Source organism: Nothobranchius furzeri, chromosome 1, assembly GCF_043380555.1.
Source record: "Nothobranchius furzeri strain GRZ-AD chromosome 1, NfurGRZ-RIMD1, whole genome shotgun sequence".
NCBI classification, from domain to species: Eukaryota; Metazoa; Chordata; class Actinopteri; order Cyprinodontiformes; family Nothobranchiidae; genus Nothobranchius; species Nothobranchius furzeri.
The window spans coordinates 84,647,978-84,666,966 of NC_091741.1; the positions used below are offsets into that span (position 1 = coordinate 84,647,978).

The 18,989-nt window shown below is 38.8% G+C and overlaps 3 protein-coding genes across 5 annotated transcripts; 1 reads left to right on the forward strand and 2 right to left on the reverse strand.

Annotated features, from left to right (window-relative positions):
• Nucleotides 1–237: 237 nt before the first annotated feature.
• On the reverse strand, nucleotides 238–4,780 carry fibpa (fibroblast growth factor (acidic) intracellular binding protein a). 2 transcript variants are annotated; one of them, XM_015948656.3, is made up of 11 exons: nucleotides 4,434–4,780; nucleotides 4,241–4,325; nucleotides 3,053–3,251; nucleotides 2,775–2,901; nucleotides 2,441–2,541; nucleotides 2,096–2,229; nucleotides 1,571–1,679; nucleotides 1,404–1,467; nucleotides 1,218–1,304; nucleotides 1,013–1,110; nucleotides 238–535 (listed from the first exon to the last, which is right to left on the reverse strand). In XM_015948656.3, exons 2-11 carry the CDS (start codon nucleotides 4,323–4,325, stop codon nucleotides 466–468), a joined length of 1,074 nt encoding a protein of 357 aa, XP_015804142.3. In that variant the 5' UTR covers nucleotides 4,434–4,780; the 3' UTR covers nucleotides 238–465. The 2 variants fall into 2 exon arrangements, with proteins under 2 accessions (XP_015804142.3, XP_015804151.3); XM_015948665.3 differs by having other exon boundaries at nucleotides 2,775–2,866; nucleotides 4,434–4,534.
• Nucleotides 4,781–11,090: 6,310 nt separating this feature from the next.
• On the forward strand, nucleotides 11,091–12,147 carry ccdc85b (coiled-coil domain containing 85B). Its single transcript, XM_015948595.3, has one exon. The coding sequence runs from the start codon at nucleotides 11,321–11,323 to the stop codon at nucleotides 11,921–11,923; it is 603 nt and encodes a 200-aa protein (XP_015804081.1). The 5' UTR covers nucleotides 11,091–11,320; the 3' UTR covers nucleotides 11,924–12,147.
• A 2,375-nt stretch (nucleotides 12,148–14,522) lies between these two features.
• Nucleotides 14,523–17,331, reverse strand: fosl1a (FOS like 1, AP-1 transcription factor subunit a). Of its 2 annotated transcripts, XM_015948583.3 has the most exons (5): nucleotides 17,241–17,331; nucleotides 16,897–17,156; nucleotides 16,335–16,592; nucleotides 15,346–15,453; nucleotides 14,523–15,248 (listed from the first exon to the last, which is right to left on the reverse strand). In XM_015948583.3, exons 2-5 carry the CDS (start codon nucleotides 17,005–17,007, stop codon nucleotides 14,706–14,708), a joined length of 1,020 nt encoding a protein of 339 aa, XP_015804069.1. In that variant the 5' UTR covers nucleotides 17,008–17,156; nucleotides 17,241–17,331; the 3' UTR covers nucleotides 14,523–14,705. The 2 variants fall into 2 exon arrangements, with proteins under 2 accessions (XP_015804069.1, XP_054595172.1); XM_054739197.2 differs by lacking the exon at nucleotides 17,241–17,331 and having other exon boundaries at nucleotides 16,335–16,589; nucleotides 16,897–17,143.
• Nucleotides 17,332–18,989: the final 1,658 nt, after the last annotated feature.

Genomic DNA, 18,989 nt, shown 5'->3' on the forward strand with positions numbered 1-18,989 from the left:
TCATGCATGGATCCTATTTAAAACCTCCCAAAGCTGAACCTCGGCACCAGACGGGCTTCGAGTCTGGTTTCGCAAAATCTGCCATCTCTGCTTTCGCGTGATTTGAATCCCTTCTTTTCTTTTTCCGTCTCGTCTATTTAATCTCCACCCACGGGATCGTAAATCCTGTCTCTGTGCAGGGTTAACAAGAACATCTCCACCATAAAACACAAGAAAATATAAAACAGAACAACATCCCGATGTTAAAATGTTTTATTTTATATATAAAGCCAATTTACAGATAGTGAAGGACACTCAAGGTGCGTACGAACAATAATGGGACCTAAAAAGTTTAAAAAAAAAAAAAGGTCACTACCGGCCAAAAGTACAGCAGAATATTCAGAATTACTCTTTTTGTGAGGAGGGAGATGAACCGAGAGAAAGGAGCAGAGAGAGGAGTGGGGTGGGCCGCCGAGCCAAAAAGCCTCAGTCGTGATACATTTTGAAGATACAGCTTTTGATGACGCCCATGTATCTGTCCCACACAACCTGGTGTCTGAAGGTCCGAGAAGAAAGGCAGAAAAAAGGGAAAAGGTGAATAAATGACACACAGAAAGACTTATGACCCACTGTAGTTGTGAAATCTGGGTGTAGAAAGTAAATGAGGCAATCTCAGTCCCCCGAGTATATTCGGGGGGGGGGGGTTGCTTCTATTTATGAATATGTCTTTGTTAAACTTGTAGTAGTGGAGGGCTGTGCAAATCCTCGACTACATTCCTGTGACTTTACATGAGAAACAAGGTAACTACAGTTTAAGAAATGAGCACGATAGAGAGAGAAACCCACCGGCAGGACAGAAATGTCCGTTTTTGAGAGAAATTAAATCACTTAAACTGGTATCACTACCTATTAAGGCTATTCTTCACTTTAAAAAACAACATTTGTACTTTTAGAGTACATCAGAGACAGATGACTGATGAATCTGGCAGAAGCCCCTCTCAGTGTCTACAAAGTAAAAAGCACATGAACTCACTTGAACGTGTCGAGAATGTGTGCAGAGTTGGTGTAGTGAGTGAGGTAGAGTTTTACGTCGGCAGCTGTCCAACGGTCCGAACGGCACGGCTCAATAAACTGTAAAAACAAAAGACACAAATGTCATGCTGGTGGACAAACCTGGGATAATCTGGGATGAATTTTAAGTTTACTGTAGATTAACACATTTTAGAAGGTGAACTCACCTTTTCCACGAGATCGATGAAAAAATCTCTGACATCTTTAGTGTTAGTTAACTTTGTGGCAATGTTGACAAGACCCCTAGATAGATTCTGTAATAAACAGATAAATGACTCTGTAATCCTTTCATTTCCGCCTGGAGAAAAAGTGAATAACCTTTACGCTGCAGCAGGAAGTGTCACGTTTCGCACCTTGAAATTAGCTTCCATCTCATTAAAAGCTTTAGTCTTCCCTCTTAGAGCCGTGCAAACCAAACTAAAAGGAGAAAATTAAACAGGAAATTGGATGTGAGGGATTGCTGAGGGAATAACAAGCACATTTTTTAGTTAAACATGTGTTATTTAGAGTGATTTGTTACCTTTTGTGCTGATCTAACAGATCTTTGTCTGTGATTAAAACTTTTAACTCTTTAAGCTCTTGTAGAAACTCTTTATCGAGGTCAACGTCCATGTCTTCCACCATGTTATCTACAAAAATTGAGATTATTAAAATAAAAAAAACTTTTAAAATTATTTAAATAATTATAATAAGTGTGATGTCATCATCTAACTATATGGGGCTTTTTGTTTTACTGGTATTAAAATTCGAATCATAAGTCCAAACAAAGAAGTGTAACACGTGAAGGACCTCTGCTGGTCAGTGAGTCTCATTGAAAAGAAAAACCAAAAAAAATGAACAGCTTGTTCTCAGGTGTCTATTTTTAGCCATTTTTACATAGTTTTACACAGCATCAACATTTATTTTCAATAACAGTGTTTCTAGGACATATTGGTTTAACATTGCGCTGTGACATTTGATAAATTACATAACTGACAAAAATGATCCACATGGCTTATATCTTATGTCAAAGAACTGGCCAAAGGAAGCAACCATAATCCCTCACCAACAGCTCCAACGGTCCAGTTGTTGATAAGTTGGCCGGCGCAGAAAGCAAAGTCCTGGAAAGTGATGTACTGCAGCTTCTTTTTCCCCGTCTCAAAGCGGTTGTTGGCAAAGAAAACAATGGCAGCATAATCCCTGAAACAAGCTAAATGTAAGCAGGATGCAATGGGAAATACAAGACAATCATGCTGTTGTTTCCATGGGATTAAATACCCTGAATATTTGACTTTAGGAGGAAAATGTTCTTTGATTTTGAACAAAAGGAATTAAACCGATGCAGTCATTCTGAAACAAAAGCTAAATAAGTAAAAAAAAGGGTTAGAGTATTTGTAGGAGGACTGGTTACCTTGCAAGTTTGTCAGACAGAAGAAAATGTTGACGTATGTTCTCCACCAGGGGTCCCTTCAGCTCTTCCACAACTTTGAAAATTCTTTTGAAGTTGTCAAACTGAAACATAACACATGATGCTAGATAATAACTAAAACAACTATTTTCTCTCCAAACCACAAGCCCACCACAACTCATAAACCGTACCTCAGCCTGGAGAAAAGGTCATGGAAAACTAAACAAAAAAAAAACTGCAGCATGATGATTTTTTTTAACATTCCAAACACAACACTAGGCTAACAAAAGAGACTTGCTGTAAAGGCAACACTGTGTAAGCTGGTGGTGTTCTTTACCTGTCGTCTGCAGCTTTTCAGAGTCACACCTGTCTTGGCACTGATATCATCCAAGTCTTTCTTTGTTCCTTTGGAGAGTTTCTTTCCCAGGACTTCACGTACAAATACATCATCAAAGGCATAATATCTTAACAGAGACCCACAAATAATTTAATAATAATAAAATGATTTTTAATTTAAACAATAATTTTAAATTGAATTTAAACTGGGAAAAAGAGGGTAGAGGGACTGATTTTAACACAAGAATGGCTTAAAACAGATAACTAAACAAGCTTCACCTCTCGATGAGCATGGTTTGCCGATGAGGGGGAATCTGGAACAGCAGTTGGTTTGCAAGTTTGGCTGGACTGTGCAGAAGACGCTCACACATCTGGAAAGTCCTGTACTGGTCCATGGTATCACTGAGCAGAACATCTGCAGTTGCATCAAACTCATCCAGTACTCCTCCCTCCATACGCGCCCTCACTGCATCGTTCACTGTTGGAATAGATCCCAAACTCCGATCAGAATATCAGTTGTACAACTATGCTGTTAACAGAAGTCATACGTAGAATATTCCAATCCCATCCCATTACAATGTAGTACTCTGGTGTTTCCTTTTCATTGTTACAGCTAATTACACCCATATCCGGTAAAATACCAGAGCATTACTTTTTAGCTCATCCTGCTCTGCACAAGCTGTCTTCTGGGGTTGGTGATGCCAAAATGTGTGACAGAAAGCAACAAGTTCAACAAAAAGAAGCCAGTTTTGTGTAAAATAACTTGATCTGAGAACTATGGAAGTAGAAGAAAATGTTCTTGCACGATGCAGTAACGTGATTACATTGCTTTATTGACACTTTGGTCTTTCTATCTAGGGTTAATATCAAAGTGTTACTGTGAATGTAAACATAGCCAGTGATCTGGTCTTGGCATTTTCTGCATCTTTGCACTTCAGGTGTTGCTAGTGATGTGCCAGGTTTAGAGGTACTTGTTGCGATATTTAAGCAAATACTTATGGGCAACTTTGTGTTTTTGCTCCATTTATTTCCCACACTTAGCCTTCCCGTTTTCTGGTTCCTGTGATGTGACTAATGAAAGTGCTTTGTTTACCCAAAAATGAATACCGTATGTTGCAACTAATCATTTCAAGTTTTGTTTATCTTTGATGCATTAATCTCAACCATTGTAAATTCAATATTTGAAGCTGTTTGAAAAGTTTTGTTTTGTTGTTTTATTCTGCTAGCAGATCACTTAATCTACATGTATGAACTAATTCAGACGAAAAGCCCCAGTTTTGGTTTTATACAGAGCTGTGTCATTGTTTTTAATTACATAATTAGATTTTAATCACCCATCAGTTAACATGCAATAATATAACTATAATGGCCTGTAGACCTTTTGATCTTTATAAAAACCTTCTTAAATACATCAGGGCTGATTGTTCATGTTATAACAATAATATTAACATGCAGCCTCATTCCTACCTGTGTATCCGTCCAACCAGAGCTGGTAGACCTCCTCATCCATAATAGTGGTGTTACCCACGAACACATCAAGCTCTACTGCCATCTGTACGAAACAAAAAATAATCTGTTAAAATTTGGCTCAAATAATTTACCTGCAAAACTCTCGGATTAACTTCAAGGAGCCCGAAACTGAATAAATGACTGAATATACCTTGTTTTTACTGTCGTCCAAACCGATTTTCTGGCGTCAATGAATGTGTGTTTTTAAGCAGATTCATCCATTCAGTTATTGAGTTTAAACTGTTTCCTGTCGCCTGAATTACTAGCTAAACTCGAAACCTCTGTTAGCATGCCGAACCGTTAGCAGCCGTCGGTGAGCACAAAACTAACCACCAGATAACAAAATGACTAATTAAGACCAAATTATTATGGTGATATAATCTGGAAATTGGAGCACACTCAAACTTTCCGGTTTTTTTTTAAGCGTAAATAGCTGTTAAACCGTTGCGTCCATGTTTTTAGGGATCCGCAGCCAGTGACAACAACATTAGCAGCCACTTCCGGTACGGTCGGTGACGTCACACGAACAAATGCGAGAAAGCCATCGACATTAATATAGCTTTAATAAGTCTTCAATGTTTATTTCTGATTGACCCTGTATAACAAAAACAATCCAAAAAACGTACCTTTTGGAAGGTTGTATTATCTGTTAAGTGCCTCTTGTCGATTAATGAGCTGATGTCTGTTCGTGTGTATATTTGATGTATGTTTGTTAGTGTGACTATGTATTTGTGACAAAAACAAATAAAGTTTGTTTAAAAAAATCGACATTAATATAGAGGAGAAAGCACACATTTTATTTGAATTATAGTAATGTTTTCAAATATAGTGTTTTTATTTACGTCATTTGGATAATTTGTTAGGATATTACAATTTTATTAAAGTTTTTATTTAAACTTTATTTAACCACTATTGATTAAAACTCATTCATAAGATTAAAGATAACTTTTAAATTAGATAGGTTTCCATAAAAAAAGATAGATAAAGATAATGGATGCCCATTACTTATTCAACTCTAAATGTTCAACTCCAAATGCTAAAAGTGTATAGCAGACAATCCACTTGTGGACACCTCAGTTCCATTAATTTGTTTCTTTCTTAATAAATACAAATTTGCTTTGCAGATATGAAGAGATTTTTCCATCCACAGTCAAAATTTCAAATATCACAAATATGATTCTGCCAAGGACAAATTATGTCACATGTGCCATTTATGTGAATTGGGCATTCAGCTTTCTCACAAGCCTATCCTGTACATACAGGGCTGGACCTAGAAATGCTTTAAGGGTGGGAAGATATGGCATAAAATACCATACTCTTTTAAGGAGATACACATAGACGCACACAATTGTGTGTGTGTGTGTGTGTGTGTGTGTGTGTGTGTGTGTGTGTGTGTGTGTGTGTGTGTGTGTGTGTGTGTGTGTGTGTGTGTGTGTGTGTGTGTGTGTCGCCAAAAGAGTATGCATGGAGAGAAACATTTCACTGCAGCGAGGAACAGAATGCTAGTTTTATTGTAGAATCAGAAACACATGCTTTCCAAGGAAATCATCAGTATTTACAAAGCCGTATTTGTTTTGTCTTGTGACATAATTTTATCAGCTTACGTTATAATCGGTTCAATCGGACAAGTGACAATAACATTCGTATGTCTGATTTGCCACAACTGTTCAATGAATTTGCTGTGGTAGCAGCCGTGCTAGCACCCTAACATCTGCCACCCTAGGCCACCCTAGGCCACCCCAGTAGATCCATCCCAGTCTACATATCTGAAATGGACATTATTTCTTTCTAGAACAATTTTTTCATGAGACATTTTAGCATCTTAAAGTCCCCAACAAGATTTAAAACAATTAAATTAATTTATTTGTGGAAGTTTTTTAGTCTAGCTTAGCACATGCATAATTCGGGTGCAAGGACTAAAATGCGTTTGACCTATAGCATTTGATCTGCTGGTTAACCGGGTAAAGTTCAACAGATGTGAAGACAGGTTGCAACAGTGAGTCTCCAAAGACTTTCCTGCAAATTAAACAATAAATCATTGCTATTATAGCAGCAAAGAAAAAACACTAAAATTATTTTGGGAATCATGATGAAATTCGTTTTGAAAGTTTGCCAAATGAAGACCAAAAGTCGGTTTGGTCTTTAAATCATGAAAGATCAAACTTTTTTTTTTTATTATGCAACACTGTATTTAGACCATCAGCTGTTTGTGCTTTAACATGTAAACACAAAACAGCTTGAGAATTATTTTCCTACTTGCAACCATTGTTAGATTTCAGTCCTAACTTAACCGTTTGTTTAAATGAGGGTTTTGCTAAGATTTCTGATCATGATTTATGCTTAAAGATCCAAACATGCACATGTTTTGTGAATATATTCATACATTTAAAAAGTAACTAAATAGTTTATCCCGATCCCAATCATTTTAAGAATTTACGCCCCATTTGTAACTTACCTTTTGCTTCAAGAACTCTGGAGAAAGTTGTCGCCTCTCTTCTTTGCTTTCATTTATCATTTAGCAAACTTTATGAACCCTTTCAGTCAGGTTTTGTTCTGATCACAGTACAGAAAATGGACTTGAAAAAAAAACCACCAATGACCTTCTTTCTGCAGCTGATTCTGGTTTACTCTCCTTCCTCATTCTCCTTGATCTGAGTTCAGCCTTTGGTACCATCTCACACTCTATTCTCCTAGGCACTCATGCTTTGACATCTCCTATAATGCACTCAGCTGGTTCCACTCTTATCTCTCTGGACAGTCTCAGTTCATACAACTCAAATCCTAATCTGACCCCTCACCAGTTACAAGAGGTGAGTCCCAGGGCTCGTTCCTGGGGCTCCTTCTCTTCATTATTTACCTTTTCTGCTAGGTCACATATTCTGGAAATTTCACATTTTAGTTCCACTGCTTAGCAGATGACACCTAGCTCTGCTACGGGACAGCAGCAGCTCAGGAGGTAGAGCGGGTTTTCCAGTAACTGGAAAGTTGTAGGTTTAATCCCAGCTCCCATAGAATGCTGCTGTTGTGTCCTTGGGAAAGACACTTAACCCTTTGATGCATGAATTATTAAATCTACAACCATGATTTTTTAAACAATTTTTTTCATTCATCTTTAGGTGTGAATGAAACAAATTTCAACAAATATTTTTTGTAACATTTAATAATTTACTAATAATTTATTGCATGTCCATCTCAGTGGACAGCGTGCATTCCGAACATGAAATATGTTGGCTTGACTTACTGAAGTCCAAATGGAGGGGCTCACATGCAATAAAGTCTTCAACAGCTGTGCTTAATAGCAAAAATAAATAAATAACAATTTTGAGTACCAGTCCACTGCAGTGACTATTATGCATCAAAGGGTTAACTTGCCTTACCTGCTGGTGGTGGTTGGAGGGGCTGATGGCGCAAGTGTTTGGCAGGCCTCGCCTCTGTCAGTGTGCCCCAGGGCATCACCAGCATAATCACCAGTGTGTGAATGTGTGTGTGAATAGGTGAATAACTGATTGTGTTGGGAAGTGCCTTGAGGGGTTGTGGAATCCTAAGAGGGCGCTATCCAAATACAGACCCTTTACTATTTACTTGTCTTCCTAACTTAAATCCTCACTCCCTCCCTCCCCTCTCTCTGGGTGCCATCTGCATAACTATGATAGGTAATGTTGTCATTGTGTATGACCTGACCCAGGGGGAGCATGTAGAGATGGAAGAGCAGTAGTCCAAGAATTGAACCTTGGGGGATCCCACCTGTGATGGGGATCAACTTCGATTTGTTATCACCAATAGAAACAACATAACCCCTGTCTTCAAGATAAGATTGGAACCAACAATGGACTGTACCTGAAAGTCCCACCCAGGTTATGAGCCTATAAAGTAGGATGTTTAAATAAAAAGTATTATTATAATGATTATTTTTTTATTAAAAAAATTGAATGAATCTTTATTATCTCACAAACTGGAAATTTAGCAGTGAATAGTTGAAAAAAATAACTGAAAAGTTATTTTATTGTTGCATTTATTTATTTTTAAATGTTTTATTTATTTATTGCTCAAACGGCAGGGCCTAATGTGACACTTCTCTTTCACTTTAACTAGGTTTTTGCACTTTTCTCAACAATTCTGACATTTATAATACCACCTTAAATTAGCTGCAGTATTGTCAGAAGGGTATTATCCCTTTGTTTTTAAATAAGACCTACAAAATGGGCTTAATGAGGTTCCTATTTAAATGCTGGTGAAGACAAAATACTATATAATTTTGTGACCGGCCTTAGACAAAAACAATCATGTGTCTGATTATCATTACAGTAGAAAACTTCATAGCCTGTCTTATCACATTTGTTAAACCAACATGAGGAAACAGGACAGATTTACCTTCAGGCTGTTTTTATTTGTTATTCAGCATGTGGTGTTACACATATACTAATGGGCGACTTCACATCACGGAAGAAAAGAAACATCAGAAAACTCAAATGGCATCAATGATCCCAAGTCCCTTAGCTCAACATAAACCATTCGTTTTAGTCAAAGTGAAAAATCAAAAGGTCAGCCCCATCTGAGAAGGATCACGTGAAATCTCAAATTACAACAGAGCAGTTGGCTGTAAGCCTGTTTGCTCTTGGTCTTTGGATTTTTATTTGTGCTTTAAGTTATTAAGAAAGTGTCAGATATGCTGCTGTGCCCAAAGGCCTCCTGCAGTTTCCACCCTGCTTGCTTTTACACAATCTGCTGTTTTCCTACAGAGATTAATCCAAATAAATCCCTGTAAATCCCTCCCCTCACCCTCCCATTCTGTGTTTCTGCATGTGTCCTTCAAAATCACAACAGAACGACCCAGTCAACACTTCATTTTGTCAGATCCCTGGCTGCATATCAACACCATCATTTCTAACTTCACATGACACCCTGATTCCACCACCAGACTCCCCTCAGCACGGCTAACACCCTACATTGTTATGGCGTCAGTGAAACAATGGAGGTGGGACAGAGGGCGGAAGGATGTGGCTGAATGCCTCAGCATAAACTGATGGGAAAAAAAGAGCCAACAGTCACACTTTCCAACAAAGTTATGTACAGAAACAAGTGGTCTCTCACACAATGGGCTGTACATTTGTAGTAAACTCTAAACAACCTGTAGGACAAATTGGGTTTGTGTGATCACGATAGTGAAATGAGATAAAGGAAGAAATATAATGCAGGAATTTCCTTTGTAAGTACCTTGTGTTGTTTTCATAACATTAAAGAGGTTTAACACATGTTAATTCAAATGCTGGATGAAGCATCTTCCTGGGGCAGGAGCTTGAGATCTTTATATTTTTAGCTGGAAGACAGGTTGAGATTCTTTACTTCTCAGAGATAATCTGCTCAATGCTACCTTTTAAAATCACACTAACAGCTCCAAACCCTTCATATAGATGGTATGCCAAATAGCTACTGAAAGGATTGGAGGAAACTACAAACATTACAGATTTTATGAGATAGGTCAAGTTACCTACAATCGACAAAAGTATAACTTCCTTTACAAAATTACAAAAATACCCAAAATAAAACCAACTAATCTCTTGAAAAGAAAAAAAAGGGTCATATTTGATCATAAGAGAGCATTTCTATTTGTAAATCCAGTCAGAAAGCAATAAAGATGGTGCTGTACAATAATATTTTATTGTACCATTGTGGACACCTTTGAAAACAAAAAAAGAAAGAAAAATTAATTAACTTACATGGTCCACTAGCATGATACACAAATAGTTTTCAAGAATAGTAACACTCACATTTAAATTTAAAAACCTTTGATCGCATTCAGGCACACAGTAAGATATGACCCAGAACTCAGGTCCTGCTGAGTGAGCATCATTGCAATTATGGTAAATGTATTATTATTATTATTATTATTATTATTATTATTATTATTATTATTATTATTATTATTATTATTTATTTATTTATTTATTTATTTAATTTATTAATTTATTTTCATTTCATTTCATTTATAAAGCGCTTTACCACCACTGGTCACAATGGTTCAAAGTGCTGGACATAGGCAAAAAATAACCAAATATTAAAACATAGATAAAAACTAAAAACTAAGATAAATTAAAGAACCTACCAGAAAAAAATTAAAACTCATAAAACATTTTAAAAACCATTAAAAGATTGTATTTTTTTCTTTTTTATTTGCTCAAAATAAACCAAAACTTTTTTCTTGTTCTTCTTTTTTTGTTTTGGATGCATTAAAAAGAACAACAACGCATTTGATTATTTTCCGTGCTTTTATACTGAAAGTGCTGCCAGTACTTCCGGTAAAGTTGCAACTTGACGCGCGCGCGCTGCCCGCTGCTCAGATTGGTGAAAGTGGTGGAGAAGCAGACATTGTTGTGATAACCGTTGAGCTCCGGAGGATGGTGAGCAGAGATAAATCACCCAGAAAGGTCGTTTTACGGACCAGAACGGACCCCGGGTCGTTTTCGAGCCCAACGACGTGTCGCTACTAGGGGGAGGAAAACGCTGCTGCTCAGTAGCAGCTCCCGGAGATCCGACTTCATTCAGACGAATCAAGCGGAACACAACCTGATGAGACGATGCCACCGACGTAAAACACAGAGACAAACTCCTGCAGACTGCTAGGATATTTCTCCGCGGGTCCACCTGGGCTTTTTATTGTGTATTAACTAGAGAATCCCGCACAGGAAGATTGTTTTATTGGAAATTAAGCTTCTGGCAGAGGAGGGGGAGGACGGGCTGCTGCTCCCGAAGGCCTCTGGAAAACAGGAGGACAGAAATGAGAGCTTCACTTCCGATCTCATTAAGCTATTAAACACGAAGGGTTTCTTTTCCAAAGGACTGAAATCTGAACGTTTTGAAGAAAACCTTCTAGAAAAAAAGTCACATGTTCCTGCTGTGTGCGTCCTCCGATGCTCGAAGTGATTTCGTGACATCGGGAACTTGGTGGCTGCTGGTGAAGATGAGGATGATGTGATAGTTCTTGTGTTGAAGCGCAGCCAGGTTTCCTGTTCAATCTCAGGGACTCTAGACTGGTCTAAGATGGGCAGCGAAGGGGAGACCATCAACAGAGAGCTGTCAAAGGTGTCCGATGAGGATTTGCTGGCGTGCTCCAAAGAGGAGCTGGTGAACCGGTTGCGTAAGGAGGAGTCGGATAAAATATCCGCTCTGATCCAGCGCGGCCGGCTGATTAAAGAGGTGAACAAACAGCTGCAGGGACACCTCCTCGAAATCAGGGAACTGAAAGTCATCAACCAGCGCCTGCAGGAGGAGAACGTGGAGCTGCGGGACCTGTGCTGCTTCCTGGACGACGATCGCCTCAAAGTGAAGAAGCTGGCCCGGGAGTGGCAGCTGTTCGGGCATCACGCTGCCAAAGTGATGCGGGAAGACTTGGGTGGGTATCTGAAGAAGCTGGCCGACCTGGAGCGCATGCAGGACGGGCTGGTGAAGGAGAATCTGGACCTGAAGGAGCTGTGCCTGGTCCTGGAGGAGGAGTGCGTGAGCCGAAGTGACTCCAGCCCTGGTGGGTCCACTGAGCTCAATCTACCCTGCATGGTGGCCCGGGATCTGGGAGATGGGAGTTCCAGCACAGGCAGTGTGGGAAGTCCAGACCAACTGCACCTGGTGTGCTCACCTGATGACTGACTTGGGGGTGCATGCCAACAGTAAGAGCCTCTTCAAGCCTGTGGACTGTGATGAAAAATAGGAGAAACATCCATTAGGGCTCTCAGAATGCTGCAACATTTGTGTGCCACAACAGGAGCAAATCCTCTACACATTCAGGACTCTAAAAGACGTTTAGATGTTTGCCAGATGATGATGAATCTAAATTTTACAGTGTTTTTTTCTAATGACTTTCTCCCTTTTCAGTCGTCTGTTGCTGGAAAAAACGGGACCAATAAGTGGGTCGTGTTTTTAAATCAATCTCATGCACTGGTCTAGCCGACACTGTTAGCAGCCTTTTTCTATTGCACTGGAGAACATTGTCTTGGATCTCTTCAATCAGAGATCCAAAGATCAATAATAATCCAGTACTTGAGCCATATTCAGTCCACTGAACTTCAACAGTACTGTCGGGTTGTGATGAAACGGAGATAGACTTTTACTACAGTTGCCCAATTTTTAAAAAAAATTTATGCACTCGCTTCCTCAGGACAGGATTGGAGTGGCATACGTGCATGATGATTGTTATTGTTACAGCCGCCGACCAGAGCTGGGTGATCCTGGCTGCTTTTTCCCTCTTCAGGCTGGCAGCCGTGACAGTTATGGTCTCTACCGCCTGTTGTTGAAGGCCTGTCAGTGTTACTGTCAGGGAGCTGAGCCAGCTTGCTGATCAGAAGTTTTGGTTGAACCTCAGAAAAAAATCTTGTCACTTTTATCAAAAAAAAGTATATATATATATATAAAAATAGCTGGAAACTCTTTGTATCAAACTGGAAGGTCTATCCATTTGATTGATTTTTACTCTATTCAAGCTGGTGACACCCACTGATCTGACCTTTTTATGATGTTGATGTTTGATTAGCTGATTTCAGAATCTGTTCTCTCTTAATGCTTTGTATTTATTCTGTAACACATAGGGATTATCTTAACTTTGGCTCTTCTTTATCTTGATTTATCTGTATTATCAACAGGATTACTAACCACTTTCTGTTTAAATCATAGATGATGCTCATGGATTAGAACAGATTTATTTTGTGGTCAGCTGTTTATTGGTGAGCCATGCTCGTTGTGCACCGAGGAGCTTTAAATACAGCGGTTCTGACACCATGTGATGCTCAGATTTTTCTTTTCTGTGTGTGTGTGTGTGTGTGTGTGTGTGTGTGTGTGTGTGTGTGACGTTGCAGAAACAAGCATTTACATGTGCGTGACATGAAATAACAAATTGAATCTTGCTGTTTTGACCTTTGTAATTGAATCAGCATCACTTGATTGATAGCGCCTGCATGTCACACGGGCACGCTTTCACCAGTTTTATTTTTGGTGCATACTGCCTGAAGAGCTCAAGAGGGCAGTGACACTTGTAGTGATGCACAGTCACTTGACAGCAGCAGGAGATATTTTTTTCACTCTGAAACTCTCCGTAACACATTGGCTCACATTTGACCGATCCTTTCATGCGGAGCAGAGGAAGAATTAGTAAGAGATTAGGTTTGGTTTCGAGAAACTGACCATAACAGCCTCACTGCTCAAAGGTCAAGAAGTGGTGAGTCGAGTCTGCCAGTAAAAGCTGCAGTCATCCAACACTTTTACTGGCTGCCTCCATTACCATCATTAGACTGCCTGTTGATAATCATCAAGTATCTACAACAATCATGCTTTTTTTTCCCTCTTTAAGTTTACAAATGAACCAAAAATTTGTACGAAAATAAAAAAAAATTCCTAATTTTAGAAATTAAAGACCACATATTCATCAGAAGAAATGTGTGAATTAAGATGATTTTATGTTGTAAAATTATTGGACATGCAGTCTTGAAGATAAGTTTATGCATGATCACATCTTGCAAAGTTGGCAAATTCTGCACCCCTTTTTAGCTCCATATCTGCAAAAATGAACTGAGTTAAAGACGTTTTTGTGCTTCCTTAGGTCATTTAGCTGTGATTGCCATCTTTAATTATGTCCAATTAATGCGTTATGTCAGTTTCATTCAAATCTGTTTAGTAGTCTTTTATCACAGCTTTTCACCTTTCAGCTGCAACTCATTTAGCAGACATCAAATATCTCTTGAGGTCCTGATTTTGCCATGCAGTCTGACTCGTTGCTCACTGTAGGAGAGTAGATGATTCATGCGCAGAAGAATCTGAGGATTACTCTTATTTTAATCACATCCTCCTGGAGTTCAGTTTTACAGGATAAAAAACACACCATCAGAGTTTTCATACACAATTTTCTTTCATTTATTTTCTGTGAATTGTCAGAAATGAAAAAAAATTAAGGCACTGCCCACAAAAGCTCTAACATTATCAAAAATATATTACACTCTATGGAAAATAAATAGGCGATAATAAACTCTATACCAACTCCTGTATGGTCCAGCCTTAGTTGTTAATCATTTCTATAGACATCTGGAGTCTTATAGGATTAACACACATAAGTACGTTTAGTTGTTAGTACTTTATCCTTTTTTACATTTTTGAAATGTTTTTAAAGTTGTTCAAATATTCAATAGATTTCTTTTTGTGTTTTTGTAACAAATAAAAAAAATAGAACAACCAAATACGCATTTTTTAGAGTATAGATTCTGCATGCAACGATTTCACTAAAACATCAATGACATTCATTTCATCTCACAGCTATAAAACTAAAAAGTGTAACATTCGTATTGTGATAATGCAACAAATCTTTGCGAGATAAGAATCAACAGTCCCCAGAGATTAAACAATCTCAACATGCCTTTCTGTCCCTTTCAGAGGGTTAGTGTTATGATCACAGGGTGAGGATGGTGGGTGAGTGCAGGGAGTGGTCCGACTGGTCGCCGCTGCTGCTACTGCGACGATGAGCGATGCCACAGGACTGCGAGGCCTGAGACTGCTGCTGATGCGACGCGCCGTGGGTCATGACAGAGGAGCCGATGTCTGAAGATGGATAGGTGAAAACCGTACTGCTCACGAAGGAAAGAAGTGACGGTGTCGAGGTGAGAACTGGGGTGTGGAGTGACTCTGATTCAGAGGCAACAACGGAGGTGGCAGATGCTGCAGGCCTAGCGGGGATTGTAATCTTTGGTTTGGGTTTCTCCATCTTCACTGTTGGTTTGATTGAGGGTCCAGGAGGGCTGGATTCCTCCGGCTCCAATTTGATGGCCCCCAAGGATGAAATAGTTGGATTTGGGTCAGAATCTGAATCAGATTCCTCAATCTTGCAAATGGGACGATGAGCTTCCAGAACCAATTCAAGCTTCTCTTTCTCCTTTTGTAAATCAGCAATTTCCTTCTGTAATCGTGACTTCTCATCCTCCAGCTCTTCAGTCTCCTACATGAGGAGAAAACCAAATCAAGTTAATCATCATGTTCAAACCAGACCTTTAACTTCAAGGAGTATAATTATATTATCATTAAGTTTCACTCACACACTGTAACGAGTCTGTCAGCTCTCGGCGACGATTACGACACTTTGCTGCTGCCAACTTATTCCGCTCCCTTCTTATTCTGCGTCTTTCCAGCTCCTCAGTTGATAACTTTGATGAAAAGATGGAAACTTTAATTATTTACAGACATAAAACAAGCTAAACTTATGAAAGAGTTATACGGGAGCTTAAACAGGTGATTTCTAATTACTAAAGGCAGAGAAACGTGTGACAGGAGAATTACCACCACCATGTGTGCACTCTGAGTCATGACAATCGTGACAGCTGAATTATTTAGCAATGTCTGAATCTTTTGTGTAAATTTTGTAACATGACAAGTCCGTCTTTATCCGACACCCTGCTGAATAATTGCTGCCTCTCCAATCTTTCCCGCCCTTTTAGGCCCGTGACTCACGCCCAGACCCCAGGGGTGACTCAGGTGTGAGTCACACAAAATGACTTACACCCGTGAGTCACATGACGGTGTACTTCCTGTACCATTCAATTACAACTTTACGATGAGGATGTGTGCCAACGTGTGCCCCAAAAAACACTAAATTATGCAGCTTTGGAAACAGAGTATGCTACTGATGAGAAATGACTTCACAATAAGAACTTGTTTTGGGAATTAAGTATTGTTTTGGTTTCTGACATGAGATAAACCCATTCTCAATGTATAAAAAACATGTGTATCCCTGCTGTTCAGTAAGTGATCATGTTTAAAACTGCTTAAAACAAAAAAGGGTTATTACAGTTTTGAGCTTGACCTGTTATTTCTTAAAACACTGCTCTGAAGCTGAAAAGGAAATGACACACTTGTGTCACTGAAATTACGTGATATTGCTAGTTACACTAACATGACTGACCCAATTTCCACATCTCCAGTCCTCAAGGAGAAAGTCTAAATCCCAACACGTACCCTTCACCTATAACCACCAGATATCCAACCACGAGCTTTAAAAACACACTTTTCATCACAATGACTGTCTTACTTGTTCGTCGTTACTGCGCCTCGAGGAAGATGTAGGATGTGAGGGTGCTCTTATGACTCCTGGTCTGAGAAGATGGGACTGGGACGGGGGAGAAACCAGTGGTCGTGGCCCCAGGTGGGTCGGGTAAGGAGGTGCCGGTGATCGTGAAGGACCTGGAGGATGCATGAGGGTCGGCTGAACCAACCACTGGAGATCTTGGTTTGTTGTGATAGCGTTCAGACTGGGAACAAACGGACTGCTGCCTGTCATTGTAAACTTCTAGGATAAAGGACCAGATTAAAAATTATTATTATACAGTGTAAAGACATGGCCTTTTCAGGTATTAATAGTGGAAAAAGGAACTGTGTATTGAAGAAAACCAATTATTGTAAAACACATTTAAAAACTGTTAAATACAGAATGAAATAAAACGTGTTTTAAAATAAATATTTGTTAAAATAAACTAATGATTTGCAGCATTTTTTATAGTCATAGCTGGAAATTAAAATTATTTACACTTTTTCCCCTGTAGTGTACCTGTTTGACCTTTGACCTACAGCCTAGGAGATTGGAGCACACCTACCTGCTGCGGGGTTGAAGTGCTGTTGCTTCCCAGGGATGAGGCGTCTGACCCGGACAGGCTGCCAGTGTACGGCGGGTTTCCTCTTCCATGACTCCCAAAGTTTCGGTACATCCTCTCACGGCTTCAAAGAAAAGAAAACTGACTCCGACTGTGTCTAGATAGCTCGTTTCTTTACTGAACTTTCGGTATGAGTCTTGTTTTTCAAACGCAGGGCAAGCCCACCGTGTTGCCGCAAGCCGGTAGAGTCCAAACAGGTGAGTCTGGAAGGGGGAGCGAGGAAGAATAAATCACTCTAATTCTTCTTTTAATGAATCAAAATCCTCCAAAAGCGACTTTCTGTTTACCTCTCCGTGTTCCGTCACAGTCGTAGAATCGGAAGTCTGGAAACAAATTTCATGTTGTAAACTCTTAAAGCGGCACCATTGGTTTGCCACGCCCCTCCGTAGTTACGGGAAATAGTGTTGTCTGGAATCTCTCACGAAATTTACCACGTGAGTTGACGTCATTATCCATATTTGGTGAGTTTCCTCCACAGTCACACCCGGGATTCCTCATTCAGATTCACCTCATGGTCAAAAACTAGTAGGTTTTTTTTTCCTTCCTGCTGTTATCTTACTCAGTAAAGGAAACAATATTTTATTTTCCAAGCTCAAACAAAAAAGTTACCGGCTAGAACCAGTGAAAACAAAACAAACGTCTGAAATTGAAATAAATTGCATCACAAATAAAATATTTGTTAATAATAAAAAGTGTTTAACTTAGTATCTTCAACTACTCAATTAAACCATGAGTCAAACTGAACACTTGCTGCTCAGGACTTTCCTATCACTCTGAGCCATCATAAAACATTGAAGAATTTTAGCATACCAAATTAAAAGACAATATCTTAATGTTGGTTTAATTTTCAATCGCCTTAAATTACATAGTTTTACATTCTGACAAATCCAGAAAATCCAAATATCAAAAATTATGTCATAATATGTAATTAGTAATCTTTTTATATTTAGATAGGCTTAATTGGCTTAATATCACAATACAAAAATCACAATAACAAGATTTAGAGCCCTGATTAAACCTATTTCAATATTTTTCAAAGTTTATTTTCCTGTAAAAATTATATATTGCTTTTGTATGTATCTGTGGGACAAATATTTTTCATTTATTTATTCAAATTTAGAGTGGGGGTCACAATAAATATTTTCTTTTTAGATTAGAAAAATATAAAATTCTGAAGGAACAAAGCAAATATTTTGAACTAAGAGTAAAAAAAATAAACAGAAAAAGTTAATTCTGAATTATGTGATTAGTTTATTCTTTTAATGATCAATATGCCCTTACTACATCCACATGTGTAGTATGAATGTATCTGACAAGTCTGGCAAAGATGGGAGCACGTGCCTGCTAAAGCAGAAGTTTCTTTTCTGTTTTCCTTTGGCAGCGACTCTCACTAACCACTTCAATGAGCACACATGCTTGTGGCAGTGAGTCACACGAGTGGCACCAAGTAGCTTGGTTGCTTCACCAACAATTTTAATGCCTGATTTTTGGTTTGCAAACACAATTTTGTGTTTGGTAAAGATATTTTTTATGCATACTGCAGATTTGGTAAGCTTAGTATGTCTCAACAGCTGCTGACCTTGACATCCACCCCCCTGAGGACCCAGTTCCCGGCACTGGTTGATTTCTCCTGTTGCTGACCGTTGCACCCACGTATCATATTCCTACCAATTCATTCTTTAGCAAATACAGTTGTCAATATGTTCTAGAAAGTTAAATAAAGCGTGTACACACCAGGACTCTGGGTTTTTTAAAAAAAAGTCTCAGCTTTAAACCTTATTACACCCTCTAATAACGATGACACATACCATATTTATATTGTTTTGTTTTCATTGTGTTTCATTTGAATTAAATGTGGGGTAAAGGTGAGCAGAAGGTGACTATACCTTCAAGAATTCAGAAATGAGGTGACATGCCGTGACTTGTCAGGCTCCATTCTTCCTCTGATCACATTCTCCCTCTGGTTATAACTATTTACTTTAACTATAATTTGATACTGAAAACTGATATTTTGAAAAAATAAGTGCTTTTTGTTT